The sequence below is a fragment of the Rana temporaria genome, chromosome 12 (genome assembly GCF_905171775.1).
Source record: "Rana temporaria chromosome 12, aRanTem1.1, whole genome shotgun sequence".
In the NCBI taxonomy this organism is placed as follows: Eukaryota; Metazoa; Chordata; class Amphibia; order Anura; family Ranidae; genus Rana; species Rana temporaria.
In genome coordinates this window covers 143,076,778-143,095,983 of record NC_053500.1, presented here as the reverse complement: position 1 = coordinate 143,095,983, position 19,206 = coordinate 143,076,778, and the positions used below count along the sequence as shown (strand labels likewise).

The 19,206-nt window shown below is 47.6% G+C and overlaps 1 protein-coding gene and 1 pseudogene across 2 annotated transcripts; both read right to left on the bottom strand.

Annotated features, from left to right (window-relative positions):
- Window positions 1-856: 856 nt before the first annotated feature.
- On the bottom strand, window positions 857-17,339 carry LOC120919068 (probable low-specificity L-threonine aldolase 2). 2 transcript variants are annotated; one of them, XM_040331040.1, is made up of 8 exons: window positions 17,274-17,339; window positions 12,594-12,837; window positions 11,183-11,266; window positions 8,658-8,746; window positions 6,837-7,013; window positions 6,235-6,372; window positions 1,836-2,028; window positions 857-1,398 (listed from the first exon to the last, which is right to left on the bottom strand). In XM_040331040.1, exons 2-8 carry the CDS (start codon window positions 12,745-12,747, stop codon window positions 1,106-1,108), a joined length of 1,128 nt encoding a protein of 375 aa, XP_040186974.1. In that variant the 5' UTR covers window positions 12,748-12,837; window positions 17,274-17,339; the 3' UTR covers window positions 857-1,105. The 2 variants fall into 2 exon arrangements, with proteins under 2 accessions (XP_040186974.1, XP_040186973.1); XM_040331039.1 differs by lacking the exon at window positions 17,274-17,339 and adding an exon at window positions 15,426-15,524.
- Window positions 10,230-10,360, bottom strand: LOC120919657 (annotated as a pseudogene).
- Window positions 17,340-19,206: the final 1,867 nt, after the last annotated feature.

The following is a 19,206-nucleotide window of genomic DNA, read 5'->3' as shown; positions in this document are numbered from 1 at the left end:
GGTATCGGGGTCAAGCATTGGAGCATTTGTACAAGTACTCGTGCAAATAATCGGTATCGGCACCAATACTAGTATCGGTGCAACCCTAATAGAAACCAATCAGCCCCCCGGTTTTATTGACAAAGCTCAAATGAACAAGCTAAAGTTAGAAGCTGATTGGCTCCCATGCACAGCTGTACCAGATTCAGAGTGCGCCAGTCTTAGTAAATCTCCCCCAAAGTGTCAGGAAATGTGTTACTGGTAGGATCACCAGGTGCAAATAAAAGGGGGCAAAAAGCCCAAAAAGGAAAACAAATGTAGCCACCATATCTAAAGATTTGTATGTTGTAATATATAATTGTTTCTGTTTGGTAGTTAGTGAAGTTCTTCCCTAAAGAGGAACTGCAGTCTGCTCACATCATTTGTAATAAAAACATCTTTGCCATTCTGAGGCTTCCCTCCAACCACTTTGCATATTATTTTATATATACTGTCATTCTGTACTTGCCAAATATGCTGCAGAAACCTCCCTCCTCTGAGTCTGGCTGCATCCATTTTAACTGTGGGCAGCTGACGCTGCTGCCTGTTCAATTCCTGGATTTACACAGAGGCACACCTCCAGCTCTGTAGCGCTCATTGGCTTTCTTATGACTAACCCCCCCCCCCCCTCCCTCCCTTCCTGGCAAACTCTCATGAGAATGAGAGCTGTGCATGATGTTATAAGGCTAGTGACCAGACAAAAAACAGAAAGTGGGCTGTAAAAGGAAACAGGAAGTGGGCTGTATAAGGAAACAGGAAGTGGGCTGTATAAGGAAACAGGAAGTAGGCTGTATAAGGGATTTACTGGCAGAAAAAAAATATATTTTACTATCCAAAATTAAAACAACAACAAGGGCAGAAGATTTAATAGATGGAAAGTTGAAAAAATGACTGAAGTTCCGCTTTAAAGTTGAATAAAGAATATGCAAAAGCAATGAAATATTATTTTTCAGTTTTTAAAGGCCAAGTGTCTGTGTGGATATACCCGGATAATAAACGTGGCTCAGATCCAGCAGGACTGTGATAGAATGGGGTCACTTGGGGGCATCACACGTTGCTCCTCTTGTCTGGGTCTGTTCCAGTCTTCTTATGCAGCTTCATTGCTGTACTTCCCAAGCACGGATTTCAGCTTCTCTAATACCAGCTGGATGTCCTGCGCCGAGAGGTCGCGGTGCCACACAAGGCGCACGTGGCGAGGAGAAATCGCTAGACCCTTCACCACCACCCCCCGTCCATTTTCCTGCTCTTCAGGTGTCACTGAGCTCAGCTGCTCACATAGCTCCTTTGCCATCAGTCTGTCAGGAAGCGAGAGTAACACGATATTAGTGTCCACGATGGCCGGGTCCACGAGACAGAGAGGAGAGTCCAGTTCCTGCACCGCTGAAGGAGGCAAAAAGAGACACAAAACTGTCACATGCTGGAAAAAGTCCATAGACTATGGACTTAGGACCATGAACTAAGGACTATGGACTATAGACTATTGACCTGGGACTATAGACTATGGACTTAGGACCATGAACTAAGGACTATGGACTATAGACTATTGACCTGGGACTATAGACTATGGACTTAGGACCATGAACTAAGGACTATGGACTATAGACTATTGACCTGGGACTATAGACTATGGACTTAGGACCATGAACTAAGGACTATGGACTATAGACTATTGACCTGGGACTATGGACTTAGGACCATGAACTAAGGACTATGGACTATAGACTATGGACTTGCCAGTAAAAGTATAAAATAATAATAATAATAATAATAATAAAAAAAAAAAAAATCATTATATATCCCATAATTTGCATCCTTACCTTTGGCAAATGTTTTGGCATTTTGGTGATCCAACATCAGGTTTTTCTGCGCATGTTTCAATGCGACCAATCCAGGAGCTGCAAGTACACCAGTCTGGCGCATCCCTCCCCCAAGTATCTTCCTGATTTGCCGTGCCTCGGCCACAAATTCTGCCGTCCCGCCGAGCAATGAGCCCGCTGGGGCCCCAAGACCCTTAAAAAAAATAAAAAAAATAATTGTAAGTGAATGTAGCTCAAATAGTGTTTATTTGTTTTAACTACTTTATGCAGGTAAAGGACCAGGCCCCTTTTTGCGATTCGGCACTGCGTCGCTTTAACTGACAATTGCGCGGTCGTGCGACGTGGCTCCCAAACAAAATTGACGTCCTTTTTTTCCACAAATAGAGCTTTCTTTTGGTGGTATTTCATCACCTCTGCGGTTTTTATTTTTTGCGCTATAAACAAAAGTAGAGCAACATTTAAAAAAAAAATGCAATATTTTTAACTATTGGCTATAATAAATATCCCCAAAAAAATCTATAAAAAAAACATTTATTTTTCCTCAGGTTAGGCCGATAAGTTTTCTTCTACCTATTTTTGGTAAAAAATAAATCGCAATAAGCGTTTATTGATTGGTTTGCACAAAAGTTATAGCGTCTACAAAATAGGGGATAGTTTTATGGCATTTTTATGAATATTTTTTTTCTTACTAGTAGTCAGCGAAGAGACGTAGTGTCATCTGGGACTTAGCCCAGATGATTGACATGCGGATAAGGCGCGTCACGCGTTCCGAAAATACCAGAACTTGGAGTCGGCTCTATATGGCGCCTGCGCAGTCAGCTCTACACGGCTCCTAGTCTGTGCGCAGGCACCGTATAGCGCCGACTCGCACTTCGGCTATTTTCGGAAAGTCATGACGCGCCTTATCCGCCGGTGGTAGTTTTTCTCAGGCACGTCAATCATATGGGCGAAGTCCCCGATGACACTACGCCTCTTCACAGGAACGCCCAGTCCCGCAGGAGTGAGAACCCGGGAAAGCCGGGTGGAAAAGAATAATAAGACGGTATGTACAGCGATAAAAAAAAAAAACACAGCATACTGTACATGTCGGAAGTATGCTGGATATATACTTGTTTTTAGGGTGAACCTCCGCTTTAAAGCGGGAGTTCACCCTAAAAATGTTTTGCTCATTTTGTCAAGGAATCGGGTAGTATTTTTAAAATCGAAGCCATACTTACCGTTTTAGAGATACATTTTCTCCGCAGCTTCCGGGTATGGTCTTCGGGACTGGGCGTTCCTATTTGATTGACAGTCTTCCGGCGGTCGCATCTATCGCGTCACGAGTAGCCGAAAGAAGCCGAACGTCGGCGCGGCTCTATACGGCGCATGCGCACCGACGTTCAGCTACTTTCGGAAAATCGTGACGCGATAGATGCGACCGTCGGAAGACTGTCAATCAAATAGGAACGCCCAGTCCCGCAGCCCATAACCAGAAGCGGCGGAGAAGATGTATCTCTAAAACGGTAAGTACGGCTTCGATTTTAAAAATACTACCCGATTCCCCTTGACAAAATGAGCATGAATCTAATCAGAGCTTTTTTTCTCAGAAAATAGGTGCAGGAACTCAACCACGACCCGGTTCAGATTTCACAAACAGTCGAAGGGTCTTAAAGGAGCATTAAATACCACGAGTGCAGAGCTGTCACTTTTAAACACAGAAACCAGACTTCTGTGTTTACAAGTGATTGTGGTGAGCAGGCACCAAAGGGTCTGAGCCAAAGGTGGTGGAACTGAGTTCCCCCTGAAAAAAAGCCCTGAATCTAATGTTAAAAATGTTATTTTATGTGTGAACCTTCACTTTAAGTGGTTAAACTGACAGTGCAGGCAAAATCTAGTCAGGCCTATGCCTTATGCTAGGCCTGGTTGTTTTGATCTGGGAGTCTCAGAGTGGCAGTGGGTGTGGCCACCTGTGCTCAGTCTCTGGAACTCCTCCCCTGCTTTCAGAAGAGAATGGTCTGGGGCTGGAAGCTCTGAGTGACAGGCAGCTCTGTCCAATCCTCAACTAGGATTGGCAGGGGGGCGGGCCTGCTATATAAGCTGAGGTAACAAGCCACTGGGGAGGAGTCGTGAGAGGAAAGAGGATGTGAGCAGAAGTGTTGCTGTGAGGAGGCCCCGGCCTGAGGGCCTAGCAGGTGCTGAGGAGAAAGTCCTGATGAATGACCACTTTTCTTGAACACGGCAGAGGAGGAATTCAATACTAAGAGGAAGAAGCCTGGAACTGTTACTGCTGGGCTGAAACATTTCACTTCCATGGACCGGGGACCATGGAACAGGTCAGTGGGGTACATGACAGCAAGTGATGGGACAAGAGGAGTCTATTCAAGGAGCTTGGGGATATCTGCTGTTGCCCCTAGTAACTGAAAGCCACAAGGGGGGTATCTTAGGATATTGCACCGTGGGTCCTACACAGCAGGATATTGGAAGGAGGGGCTATAAACTTATCTCATCTCAATATGGTCAGCCTTTCCATCACTGGACTATTTGGGCCTAGTAGTCCGGCAGTTACCATTTGCAGTAGAGAGATTGTGGGGTCGGAGGGGGGTGTGTGAGGACACACCCCCCTCCGACACAGGGCCTGTGATCTGACGATATGGTTCCGGCTATTGAGGTGGTTCCTGTAAGGACTGCGCAGGCGCAATCCTTGCCGACGGAAATCTCCGAACCTCAGCCGGCATCCAGGGCGACGTGGAATTTGAGGAAAGTGGCTCCGGTCGCTCGGCCTCCTGGCTCTTTTTTTAACATCCTCCAATCCACGGGGATGTTAAGGAATGAGCCCGGATGCCGGCCGAGGTTCGGAGATTTCCGTCGGCAAGGATTGCGCCTGCGCAGTCCTTACAGGAACCATCTGCATAGGGGAACCTTAACGACAAGTCACCGGCATTTGGATAATTGTTCATCATCACAGACAATTGCGCGGCCATGCGACGTGGCTCCCAAACAAAATTGGCGTCCTTTTTTTTCTCCCCACAAATAGAGCTTTCTTTTGGTGGTATTTGATCACTTCTGCGGTTTTTATTTTTTGCGCTATAAACAAAAATAGAGCGATAACTTTGAAAAAAAAATCTATATTTTTTTACTTTTTGCTATAATAAATTCCCCCCCCCCCCAAAAAAAATAAATATAAATATATATAATATATATATATAATTTATATTTATATATAAATAAATATATATAATATATATATATAATTTATATTTATATATAAATAAATATTATATATATATATATATATATATATATATATATATATATATATATATATATATATATATATATATATAATCCTCAGTTTAGGCCGATACGTATTCTTCTACATATTTTTGGTTAAAAAAAAAATCACAATAAGCGTTTATCGATTGGTTTGCGCAAAATTTATAGCGTTTACAAAATAGGGGATAGTTTTATTGCATTTTTATTAATATTTTCGGGTCGGGGCTGGACGTGTGACGTCACCAGGGAACAGACGATCAATGACAGTGCCACTGTGAAGAACAGGGAAGGTGTGTTTACACACACCTCTCCCCGTTCTTCAGCTCCAGGCGATCGGGGTCTGCGGCCGCGGTCACGGAGCTTCGGACCGAGTCGCGTGCACACGCCCGTGGCGCGCAACCCACGGCTGGGCACTTAAAGAGAACGTACAGGTACGTGATTGTACCCAGCCGTGCCATTCTGCCGACGTATATCGGCGTTAGGCGGTCCTTAAGTGGTTAATGTGAAAGCCCGGGTGCTTTCACACTGAGGCGATGCGCTGGCAGGAGGGAAAAAAAAAATCTTTGTAGCGGTGAGAGGAGCGGTGTGTATACAATAGGAAACTGCGGTAATATTGCCCGCCATGCGCCTCTCCGCTAAAAATGGCGGCGCTATACCGTCGGAATTGCCGCGGGATTCGGCCGCTAGCGGTGTGGTATTAACCCTTCTTCAGCCGCTAGCGGGGGTTAATACGGCACTGCTAGCGGCCGAATCCCGCAGCAATTCCGACGGTATAGCGCAGCCATTTTAAGCGGCGCTATACCACCACCGCACCTTCCGCCCCAGTGTGAAAGGGGCCTTAGTGCTAATATCACTACACTACATATTTCTGACCCCTGTACTCAGCACATTGCACACCTGACCCCTACACTATGTACACTAAGTACTTCTGACCTCTACACTCTGTACATAAACTCAAGTTTTAAGCCCCACCCTTAGTACCATTCACTCCAGTATTAGCTCCGCCCAGTTTATGTCCTTCAGCTGAATCTATTGTACTGTGTATAGCACTACACATACAGTAACTCTACAACAATGTATCAGAATTATATACAACTTGCCGAACGGTCGGATTACTTCCCTTAGCGTCGCTCAGTGGACACCGTACCTTGGATAGACAGAGGGCCACGGAGTCGCAGTATTTCACAATCTCTGCAGTTTCCACCCCCAGCGACATGGCGGCATTTATCAGCCGCGCCCCGTCCAGATGGACCTTCAGCCCGTAGCGATCGGCGATGTCCCGAACCTGCAGGACAGGAAATATTAGGAGCTACATAGGATACTCAAATGTTTTTTTAATACTCCTATTTCTATAATGGAATGATATCTGTCTGACATCCCATTGGTGGAATTCCAGCCTCATTTCCTGTCACCGTGACACCCATACAGGAAACAGGAAGTGCGGTTGTCACCAGAACAGAAAGGAATTACATTTTACATTTTAATCGAGAGGAAACCAACAAGTTCTACAAGTTTCCATTTCTGGGTGGGTGTGACGGCTCCGCCCACTGCTGCTCTCTCTCCTTGTGCAAGGGGCTGGTCTTGTCCCCGCTCCCTCCTGATTTCCCCTTATTTCCTGTTGTCTCTAGGGGGCAGGAAGTGAAGAGAAATCTCCCCAATGGAACGCAGAGATTTTACCCCTCATGTACTTTATCAAAGTGTAGTTATTTAAACTTTCAGGTTTATATAATGAGATAAGAACGCACGCACCTCTTTCATGTAGGAGAGGGGAAGGACACGCCCTCCCATGCGGTTGTGGGTGTTCTCCAGGCAGATGAGTTGTATCTGGACATCCGGGTTCCCATGCTGGATTTTACTTTCCAGGTCTTGCAGGTCCAGACGGCCGTCTTTTAGTGTCCTCACCGGGCGAGGAAGCATTCCTGCCATCTGTGGAAACAGGGAGTGAATACAGTGAATAAATCAGATCTGTCTTCCAACTGCCATTTGCAGAAACAGGGGGTTAATGTAGTGAATAGATCAGATCTGTCTATCAACTGCCACTTGCAGAAACAGGGAGTGAATACAATGAGTAGGTCAGATCTGTCTATTAACTGCCACTTGCAGAAACAGGAATTGAATACATCAGATCTGTCTTCCAACTGCCACTTTCAGAAACAGGGGGTTAATACAGCAAAAAGATCAGATCCATCAACTGCCACTTGCAGAAACAGGAAGTAAATACATCAGATCTGTCTTCCAACTGCCACTTGCAGAAACAGGAATTGAATACATCAGATCTGTCTTCCAACTGCCACTTTCAGAAACAGGGAGTGAACACAACGAATAGGTCAGATCTGTCTATTAACTGCCACTTGCTGAAACAGGGGGTGAATACAGACAATAGATCAGATCTGTCTATCAACTGCCACTTGCAGAATCAGGCTCCATTCACACCTAGGCGTTTTTACGCCCGACGCTATTGCAGCCTGCAATACGCTGGAGGGGTGATTAACATTGTCGGCTATGGAGATGGTTCACATCTCCACGCCAAACGCCATACGCCTGAAGCTCAACACAAGTCCCGGACCCTTTTTTTTCAGGCGGCTTCGGCGTTCGGCATAGCCGACAATGTTTAATCACCCCTCCGGCGTATTTTAGGCTAAAAAACTATGCGTTTTGTCGCGGCAAATCGCGGTACAATACGCCGCGTTCAGGTGTGAATGCAGCCTCAGGGAGCGAACACAGCGAATAGTTCAGATCTGTCTATCAACTGCCATTTGCAGAAACAGGGAGTGAATACAGCGAATACGTCAGATATGGTCATCAACTGCCACTTTTGATACATCCTCACTGCGAAAAATTATTTTTAGGCCAGGTTCACACCTATGCGAATTGAGTGCGGTTTAAACCGCATCGAATTCGCAGGACATTTCAAAATACATTGTTTTCAATGAGGCTGGTTCACATATGTGCGATGCATCCGCACTGCGTATTGCCTCCAAACCGCATGCGGTTTTTATGTCTTGCGGTGCGGCTCAGGTGCGAATTCAGTCCCATTATCTTCTATGGGTATGCATCTAATTCGCACATGTGTTCAGTTCTCTGCAGGAATTTCTCTCATTCAGCTCAATACAATTCTCCCCCACTCTCCTCTCACCCGGAACTTCTCCCAGGTCTCCAAATTCGCACCTGATCTGCAGCTAAACCGCAGTTGATCTGCAGAACACCCTCTAGAGAAATTCGCAACGAGAATGCAGCTCCAAAACGCAACGCACTAGTGTGATTCCGGCCTCAAGGTTTATTTGAAGCCAGAACATTGCCCCCATATTGGAATGGAGTAGGGAAGGGTTAGAACCCCGCTCAGATTTTTGTTTTCCCATCTGCAACCCACTTAGAGGAGATTTCCTTTCCTTTTAGTGGGAGAAAATCGCTCCAAAGAAAGGGGAAATCCTCCCATAGATAGGTGTCCCCATTGGAAGATTTCCTCTCTATTCTCGTTCTGGTGTCACCTCAGAATATTGAGTTCCCCTTGGTCACCAGGACAGGTGTCATCACACAAACCACCACATGGTGGCAGCAGCACACCTTCACCTGCGTCATGCTCCCCTGTTCATAGAAGTACATGTGAGATTCGTCCCCCAGCAGGACCTCGCTCCCTTTCTTCCGACAATGAATGATCACTGAAACAAGACACAAGGCAGGTTTTATTGGTTTAGTCTGGATGTTTGGATTGGGATCCTGTTCACACTTGTTGCGGTTGAATACGGGACCCAGCACCATGGAAACAGGATTACAAGTAATTCCTTCCTAACGTCAGAGCTCCCACCATCAAATCTCAGCCATTAGAAAACAATGGACTTTCCACACTCCTACTACATCTGGAGAAACCTCCACCATGAACCTTCCACACTCCTACTACTTTTGGAGAAACCTCCACCATGAACCTTCCACACTCCTACTACATCTGGAGAAACCTCCACCATGAACCTTCCACACTCCTACTACATCTGGAGAAACCTCCACCATGAACCTTCCACACTCCTACTACATCTAGAGAGACATCAAACATGGACCTTCCACACTCCTACTACTTCTGGAGAAACCTCCACCATGAACCTTCCACACTCCTTTTTCTATTGAAAAGCCTGTGGCGTGCAAAACACAACCCAAAAACTCCACCCGGTGCAGGAAAAAATGTGCACACACATAAAGAGTGAAACACAAAAAACTGCGACGGGTGCATCGCCAATGGTCCTCAAAAGTGGACCCGTCTCTGATCCCCCGGGGCGTTAGGCTCCTGACAGGGAAAAGAGTTACTGTGGTCCATACAGCCGTAGCCATATGGACCCATCTTGGTCCAAGCAGCCGAAGCCACAAGGACCCAACATCCTCGGAGGGACTGCTAGAACAGAACCCTCCTCGGTGAGGCTCCCCCGAAGGGAGACTCCATGAGAGCCGGCGAACTTAGCCAGAAGGCCGGGGCCACCAACTCCCAAGACTTTCAGAGGCAGGCCCGAGGACCAGCACCCTACTCGCCACACTTAAAGTGCACGCACCAACCAAAAAAAAGTGACAAAACAAGACAGACAAGGGGTAAAATAAAAAAGGAAAGTGGGGAGAAGGAAGATGGGAGCGTGAGGAAAGTGACCAATGTGCAATACATTGGCCGGCCCTCCGGCCAGGAAACAAATTCCACTGGTCCTAGCCAAAAGGCCGGGCCCTAGCGGCAGGTGTCAAAAAGATGTATTGTGGAGATAAGTGACCAAAAAGGTGCCACACGTTAAGTGCCCCTCACATACTCAGTGCAATGTATGGCACCCCTGGACTGCCACTCCAGGGGCACTATCTCCACAGGCTTTTCAACGGTCCCTAGCCCCCGGTCCGGACCGGCAGCACCCTTCCCAGCCAGGAAGGTGGGAGAAGAGGTCGGGGAGAGCCCACCTAAGCAGGCACTACCCACAACCCCTATCTCTCCCACCTAATCACATTCTGGAAGTACTACCCGCTCCTCCCGGTTAAAAGAGGAGCAAGGGTTCCCTCCAGAACAACTGACTGGGGCAGATACCACCAAATCCAGGCCAAAGGCCAGGGACCCGGCCTCTTGGCTTCGACCTCATGCCTCTCTGTCCCGATCAGAAGGCTTTCACCTCCACGCCAACAGGCTTAGCGTCCGCCGACTGCCATCCCTTTCCCCCTTTTACAGGGTACCGGGGACAGTCAGCTTGGCACCACCTATTGGCAACTGATAAGAACAGATACTACACTTGATCTTAGCCAAAAGGCCGAGAAGCGAGGCCACACTCCTACTACATCTGGAGAAACCTCCACCATGAACCTTCCACACTCCTACTACATCTGGAGAAACCTCCACCATGAACCTTCCACACTCCTACTACATCTGGAGAAACTTCCACCATGAACCTTCCACACTCCTACTACATCTGAGAAACCTCCACCATGAACCTTCCACACTCCTACTACTTCTGGAGAAACCTCCACCATGAACCTTCCACACTCCTACTACATCTGGAGAAACCTCCACCATGAACCTTCCACACTCCTACTACTTCTGGAGAGACCTTCCCTATGAACTTTCCACACTCTTACACTTCTGGAGAAACTTCCACCATGGACTTTCCACATGCCTACTGCTTCTGGAGAAACCTCCATGGACTTTTCACACTCCTACTACTTCTGGAGAGACCACCACCATTGTCTTTAAACATACCTATTACTTATGGAGAGATCTTCACCATGGGCTTTCAACATAGCTATTACTTCTGGAGAGACCTCCACCGTGAATTTTCAACGCTCCTACTACTTCTGGAGAAACCACCACTATGGACTTTCTACACTCCTACTACTTCTGGAGAGACCTTCACCATGAACATTCCTACACTTTTGGAAATACCTCCACCATGAATTTTCCACACTCATACTACTTCTAAAGAAACCTCCACCATGGACTTTCCACACTCCTACTGATTCTGGAGAGACCTCAGTCATGGACTTTCCACATTTCCACTACCTCTAGAGACCTCCACCATGGACTTTCCACATCTCCACTACTTCTGCAAAGATCTCAGTCATGGATACCTAAAGATAGGGACACTTACCTGCAATTAAATTCCCCATTGTCCCACTCGACACAAAGAGAGCGTCCTCTGTTTTGAACAGTTGGGCAGCGTGGCGCTGAATCTCTGAAAGAAATAAAATGTATAATAATTCTCCGATAGTAGACCTGGGTGTCCCCTGTGTCACGCCATTCATACCATCTCAGCAAATGTCCGTGAAAATACCCAAGCTGGCTGGCAGTGGTCTGTGTATTAAAAAATGAGGACTAGCACATCCATTGCCAGTTAGCCGGCCATGACCCCCCCCTCCCATCATGCGCCTTCCTGGATCTAAGTGGGGATTGTGGTGGGGCCCCCCTGGATCAAAAAGGTGAACTCTGGTGGGCTCTCCTGGATTTAAGGGGGCTTTAATAGGCTCTTTTGGATCTAAGGGAGGACCCTAATGGGCCCTTCTGGACCTAAGAAGGGCGTTCTGACAGGCTCTTTTAGATCTACGGGGGACTCTGATGGGCCCTCTTGGATCTAAAGGGCCCTCCTGGACCTAAGGGGGGACTCGTGACATGTGCCCTCTTTAAACTAAGGGGGTGTTCTAACAGACTCTTTTAGATCGAAGTGGGACTCTTGATGGGTCCTCCTGGATCTAAGAGGCCCTCCTGAATCTAGGAAGGTAACCTGATGGGCCCTATTGGATCTAAGGGGGGACTCTGATGGGCTTTCATGGATCTATGGGGGAACTTTGACAGGCTCTCTTAGATCTAAGGGGGGACTCTGATGGGCCCTCCTGGATCTAAAGCGGAACCCTGATGTGCCCTCCTTGATCTAAGGTGTATTCTTACAAACTCTTTTAAAACTAAGGAGGACTATGATAGGTTTAAGGGGCACTTCTGAGTCTAAGGGGGTAAACTGATGGGCCGTATTGGATCTAAGGGGGGACCCTGATAGGCTGTAATGGATCTAAGGAGATCTTTGACGGCCTATTTTAGATCTAGGGGGGGGCTCTGATGGGCCCTCCTGGATCTAAGGGGGTCTCCAATGGGTCCTCTTGGATCTGAGGGGGGAATCTGATGGGCCTTCCAGAATGTAAGGGGAGACTTGTATAATAAACCAGATTTTTCCAGCCCGTGAATATTTGTAAATCCACAATGTGGCCCTTATACTAAAAAGTTTGTAGACCCCTGGGGCCTGCCATATGGAAACACATCAGCAGGAGAGCGCTGTACACATTGAACATCGGTGTACAATCAGCTAGATTAGCTTTTAGATTGTGACTGTGCATGCTCACTCACACATGTGTACACATCACCCAATCATACGCTTAGCTTTCTCCCGGCACTTATGAATTGGCCACCGTGCTGCTCTCATGAAACAATAAAGTTCAGTACATTTGAATTAATAACATTTTTGAATCTTGACTCCTCGGGGGCGGGGCGGTAATTAATATTTATTCGCTCACCATTCACGGTGGGATCTTCTCCATAGAAGTCGTCCCCGACTTCCGCCTCGGCCATCGCTCTTCTCATCTCGGCGCACGGCTTGCTCACGGCGTCACTGCGGAGGTCCACCACTGCGGTCTCGCCGCCTCCCTTCTCCGTTCTGATGGTGTACATGGTGCGGAGGGGTGTGGCTGGCACTGGGCAGAGCGGTGGTAGAGGTTGGTGCTAATCTGTGGAGGGCAGAACCAACGGGATTCGTCGAAGCTACAAGAAAAAAAACACCTAAGTCTTTCCAGTCCTGCAATCATTACAACGCACTGATATCATGTGTTGATACAATTAGGGATGCACGATATATTGGCTACCAAAAATTAGCGGACGGAAAATAGGGTTATCGGAAGAAAAAAGGTGCCAGTGCTGGCATACTGCGTCCCATTGACTTTAATGCAAAATCGTGCCCCATTGACTTCCATGCAAAAAAACGCCATCTATTGACTTCAATGCAAAATCACATCCCATTCACAGCAATGCAAAAACGCTTACTTTTTGCCAAGTGACACAATGCACTAATACTACAGACTGATACAACACACCGACACAACGCACTGACACTACTGACTGATACAACACACCGACACAACGCACTAATACTACAGACTGATACCACACACCGACACAACGCACTAATACTACAGACTGACACAACACACCGACACAACGCACTAGTACTACAGACTGACACAACAAACTGACACAATGCACTAATACTACAGACTGATACCACACACCGACACAACGCACTAATACTACAGACTGACACAACACACCGACACAACGCACTAGTACTACAGACTGACAAAACAAACTGACACAATGCACTAATACTACAGACTGACACAACAAACTGACACAATGCACTAATACTACAGACTGATACAACGCACTGACACAATGCACCGACACAACGCACTAATACTACAAACAGACACAATGCACTAATACTACAGACTGATACAACACACTGACACAATGCACTGACACAATGCACTGACACAACACACTGACACAATGCACTAATACTACAAACAGACACAACGCACTGACACAATGCACTAATACTACAGACTGATACAACACACTGACACAACGCACTGACACAATGTACTAATACTACAGACTGATACAACACAACGCACTGACACAACGCACTAATACTACAGACTGACACAACGCACTGACACAATGCACTAATACTACAGACTGATACAACGCACTGACACAGCACACTGACACAATGCACTGACACAATGTACTAATACTACAGACTGATACAACACAAAACACTGACACAATGCACTGACACAATGCACTATTACTACACACGGATACAACGCACTGACACAACACACTGACACAATGCACTAATACTACAGACTGACACAACGCACTGACACAATGCACTAATACTACAGACTAACACAACACAACACACTGACACAATGCACTAATACTACAGACTAACACAACGCACTGACACAACACACTGACACAATGCACTAATACTACAGACACAACGCACTGACACAATGCACTAATACTACAGACTAACACAACACAACGCACTGACACAATGCACTAATACTACAGACTGACACAACACAACACACTGACACAATGCACTAATACTACAGACTGATACAACACAACGCACTGACACAACGCACTAATACTACAGACTGACACAACGCACTGACACAATGCACTAATACTACAGACTGATACAACACACTGACACAATGCACTATTACTACACACGGATACAACGCACTGACACAACACACTGACACAATGCACTAATACTACAGACTGACACAACGCACTGACACAATGCACTAATACTACAGACTAACACAACACAACACACTGACACAATGCACTAATACTACAGACTGACACAACGCACTGACACAACACACTGACACAATGCACTAATACTACAGACTGACACAACGCACTGACACAATGCACTAATACTACAGACTGATACAACACACTGACACAACACACTGACACAATGCACTAATACTACAGACTGACACAACGCACTGACACAATGCACTAATACTACAGACTGACACAACACAACACACTGACACAATGCACTAATACTACAGACTGATACAACACACTGACACAATGCACTATTACTACACACGGATACAACATACTGACACAATGCACTGATACTATGTGCTGAGATGATACACTGATACCACACACTGACACAACGCACACAACACAATAATACAATGCTGTGATACAACTCATTAAACACAACACACAGATACAACACATTGATAGGACGCACTGATACGACATATTGCTTGTTTTTTTTTCTTTTAACTTTAATCCAGATCTAACTCTAATCACGATGATGAGATGCGACACACAGACAGGCATCTTTGAATAAAAGTGCAGCGTTCCCACGGTTTCCCTCGAAAAGCGATTTTTTTCTGTGTCTTTGCGTTGTGCCGGCATTGATGAACCGATCGCAGTTCCATGTCCCCCCCCCCCCCCCCGTAGTGAATGAGCCCCTAGACAGGAAGGATCACCCCCACTAGAGAAAGCACCCATCAAAAGTAACATTTGTACTATATAGAGGATAAAAGAAATGTCCCAGTGCGATCGCACAGATCCTCAGAAAAGAGCGACAATTTCTGGGGGAAAGGTGACAATTGTGTAATTCCTAGAAATCCTTACACAGAATACATTATAATATAAAATAATATAAACCAGAAGTATAGAATAGAATAGAATAAAATAGAGAATCTCATCTACAATATCCAACTCACCTACACAATGTCGCCCCTCTGACTCCGCTCTCCTTCGTCCTGCTGACATTCATAGCAAAACCAGAAAATCTGGAATGTAAATGCCCCGGGGCGCAGTGCATCGTGGGCTGCTAACTATTTTCCGTAAGCTACAGTCACGAAAACATACGCCCAGGGTGGCTATCTAACTGGGGTGTGGTCCTTGAATTGGGTTGGGGGGATAATGGGGAGCTTATACACTTTCACAGCCCGCACTACCACCGGCCACCACTAGAGGGAGACTCCACTCCAATCCCACTGATCACGTGAAAGCCGGTTGTCCTGTTCTCTTGCAGAGAAAATCCTTTATTGGCTACATGTATGTATGCAGTACAGGCTAACGCGTTTCGGCAATGCGGCCTTCCTCATTGCATACAAAAATATTTTAAAAGAACTTGTATATAACATCTGACATACACCCTCCAAAGAAGCGGTATTCCAATAACAACGTGACCTCCGGAAGGTTTACACCCCCAGGCCATTTTTTGTGGTACGGCACTGCGTTACTTTAACTGCCACCTGTCTGGTTTTGACCCGGACAGTACGGGTTTAGAATGCTGTGCCCGGGTTTCCCTCTGCCTGACACCCGGACACCAGTGCTGCTGACAGGGGCTACCATGGGGCCTCCTGTAGAGGCCCCAGCGCACAGGGGGCCCCGGACAGCGGGGGGAGGGGCAATTACAGAGGAGTCAAAACATAAGGGAGAGAGAGGGGCGACAAGAAGCTGCTGGTGCGGAAGTTTTTTAATAAATGTAATTTTTTTTTAAAACAATCCACTCACTCTCCATGTCAGAGCTGTAGGCATGTCAGTCTGAATTCCACTGCCCCATTCTCCTCTCCAATCCTCTGTAATGGCCCTCCCTCCCTCCTCTGTCATTGCCCTCCCTCCTCTGTAATTGCCCTTCCTCCTCTGTAAATGTCCCCCTCCTCTGTAATTGCCCTCCCTCCTCTGTCATTGCCCTCCCTCCTCTGTCATTGCCCTCCCTCCTCTGTAATTGCCCCTCCTCTGTAAATGTCCCCCTCCTCTGTAAATGTCCCCCTCCTCTGTAAATGTCCCCCATCTCTGTAATTGCCCCCTCCTCTGTAATTGCCCCCCTCCTCTGTAATTGCCCCCCTCCTCTGTAATGGCCCTCCCTCCTCTGTAATTGTCCCCCTCTCTGTTATTGCCCTCCTCCTCTGTAATTGTCCCCTCTCTGTTATTGCCCTCCCTCCTCTGTCATTGCCTTCCCTCCCTTCTCTGTAATTGCCCTCCCTTCTCTATAATTGCCCCTCCTCTGTAAATGTCCCCCTCCTCTGTAAATGTCCCCCTCCTCTGTAAATGTTCCCCTCCTCTGTAATTGCCCCCCTCCTCTGTAATTTTCCCCCTCTCTGTTATTGCCCCCCTCCTCTGTAATTGCCCCTGCCCACCCACCGCTCCGATTCCCCCTGCTGTCCAGGCCCCCCTTGTGCGCTGGGGCCCCCTGGTAACACCTGTCCGCTGCCATGGGGGTATTGGAGGGAGGAGGATTTGTGCTGGTAGGGGAAGAAGTTCAGTAATAGGAGGGGATGGGGATAATGGAACCCCAATCGCAAAGTGAAACTTCCTTTGGGTGACAGGCATCCCACGATTCTGTTTACGTGATTTTGCCGCGATTTGTCGGGTGATAATCGCAGCAAAAACGTGCCGCGGTTGGGGTGCCATGCCGCTAAAGTGTTCGGGTTTGGCTCGAAGAAAAGGTGGCAACCCTTACCCTATGCGGCGGGCGAGCAGAGAGACGTCATCCTCTGGAGAAGGAAGTGTCACCAGCACACCAGGATCTCCAAAATTGGGTCCAAAACTTTAATACTTACATAGTTAGTCCATCCAGTTCAACCATAAAACCAGGTGTACTTCCACCTGGCTGTTTACTACCGTTGCTAGGTGACTGTTAGGGGCTTAGCAACGGTAGTAAACAGCCAGGTGGAAGTACACAATTAAGGAAAGGAACAGACACGTTCACTGATCCACTCTGGCCACAGTTGTTATGACACCCTGGTGGCTTTTTGTAAATGGGAAGCAAACACACAGGTTTATGGACAGGATGTGATGTCATAGGGTGTCAGGGGGCGGGCTGGGGGTTATTTCCTCTTTGCGCTGATTGGTGAATGGTTCTTTAAATAGTGGACTTTTTGTATCACAATTTGTCACATGCCTGATGAAGGGGTCCTGCGTGGCTCCGAAACGTCACTTTTATTTATGTGATTAAAGTTTTGGACCCAAATTTGGAGATCCCGATGTGCTGGTGACACTTCCTTCTCATGATTGCAGTCGGGCTCCAGCCGTTGGTCATTTCAGCACCCAATCCAAGATACAGCCCTTTCTGCAGGAACGCGTGCGCTGGGAGTATTGCCTTGGAAATGTCATCATCCCCCGCCCACTCTGCATCACAGCTGATCTGCCTTTACAGCCGGGCCACGAAAGCCGCTCTATCAGAGGTGTGGCGAGCGAGCGAGTAGGGAGATTACACCATTTCTGTCCTCACCTGCGAAACTGCGCATGTGCTAGTTTACACGCTCGGGTGTCATAGTGCTGATATGAGGCAGAGAGAAGAGTCTTTCAGGCATCTGGTTGCAAGTGACATGGCAAGTGACAAGCTGCATCTGGTGGCAGGCGATGTGGCAAGTGACAAGCTGCATCTGGTGGCAGGCGATGTGGCAAGTGACAAGCTGCATCTGGTGGCAGGCGATGTGGCAAGTGACAAGCTGCATCTGGTGGCAGGTGACAATCTGCATCCGGTGGCAGGTGATGTGGCAAGTGACAAGCTGCATCTGGTGGCAGGTGACAATCTGCATCTGGTGGCAGGTGATGTGGCAAGTGACAAGCTGCATCTGGTGGCAGGTGACAATCTGCATCTGGTGGCAGGTGATGTGGCAAGTGACAAGCTGCGTCTGGTGGTGGCAACCTGGCAAGGGACAATCTGCATCCGGTGGCAGGTGATGTGGCAGGAGACTAGCTGCATCTGGTGGCAGGCAACATGGCAAGTGACAAGCTGCATCTGGTGGCAGGCTACGTGGCAAGTGACAAGCTGCATCTGGTGGCAGGCTACGTGGCAAGTGACAAGCTGCATCTGGTGGCAGGCTACGTGGCAAGTGACAAGCTGCATCTGGTGGCAGGTGACGAGGCAAGTGACAAGCTGCATCTGGTGGCAGGTGACGAGGCAAGTGACAAGCTGCATCTGGTGGCAGGTGACGAGGCAAGTGACAAGCTGCATCTGGTGGCAGGTGACGAGGCAAGTGACAAGCTGCATCTGGTGGCAGGTGACGAGGCAAGTGACAAGCTGCATCTGGTGGCAGGTGACGAGGCAAGTGACAAGCTGCATCTGGTGGCAGGTGACGAGGCAAGTGACAAGCTGCATCTGGTGGCAAGTGACCTGCTCAGACCTCCCACTGAATTATGGTGAGGTTGGGGATCACTGCTCTATAGGATGAGATGTGGTGAGTGTGGAGGCCATTGAAGTGCAGTGACCTCATTGTCCAGTGGTGACATGATTGGAGGACAGTGACATGGTGACATTATCCTGCTGGGAGGAGCCATCAGAAGATGGGGACACTGTAGTCATAAAGGGATGGACATAGTCGGTAAGCAACAATACTCAGGTAGGTCGTGGTGTTTAAACGATGCTCAACTGGTACTAAGGGGCCCAAAGTGTGCCAAGAAAATATCCCCCCACACCATTACACCCCCACCACCAGCCTGATCCTGTGATAGCCCATCCCCCACACCATTACACCCCCACCACCAGCC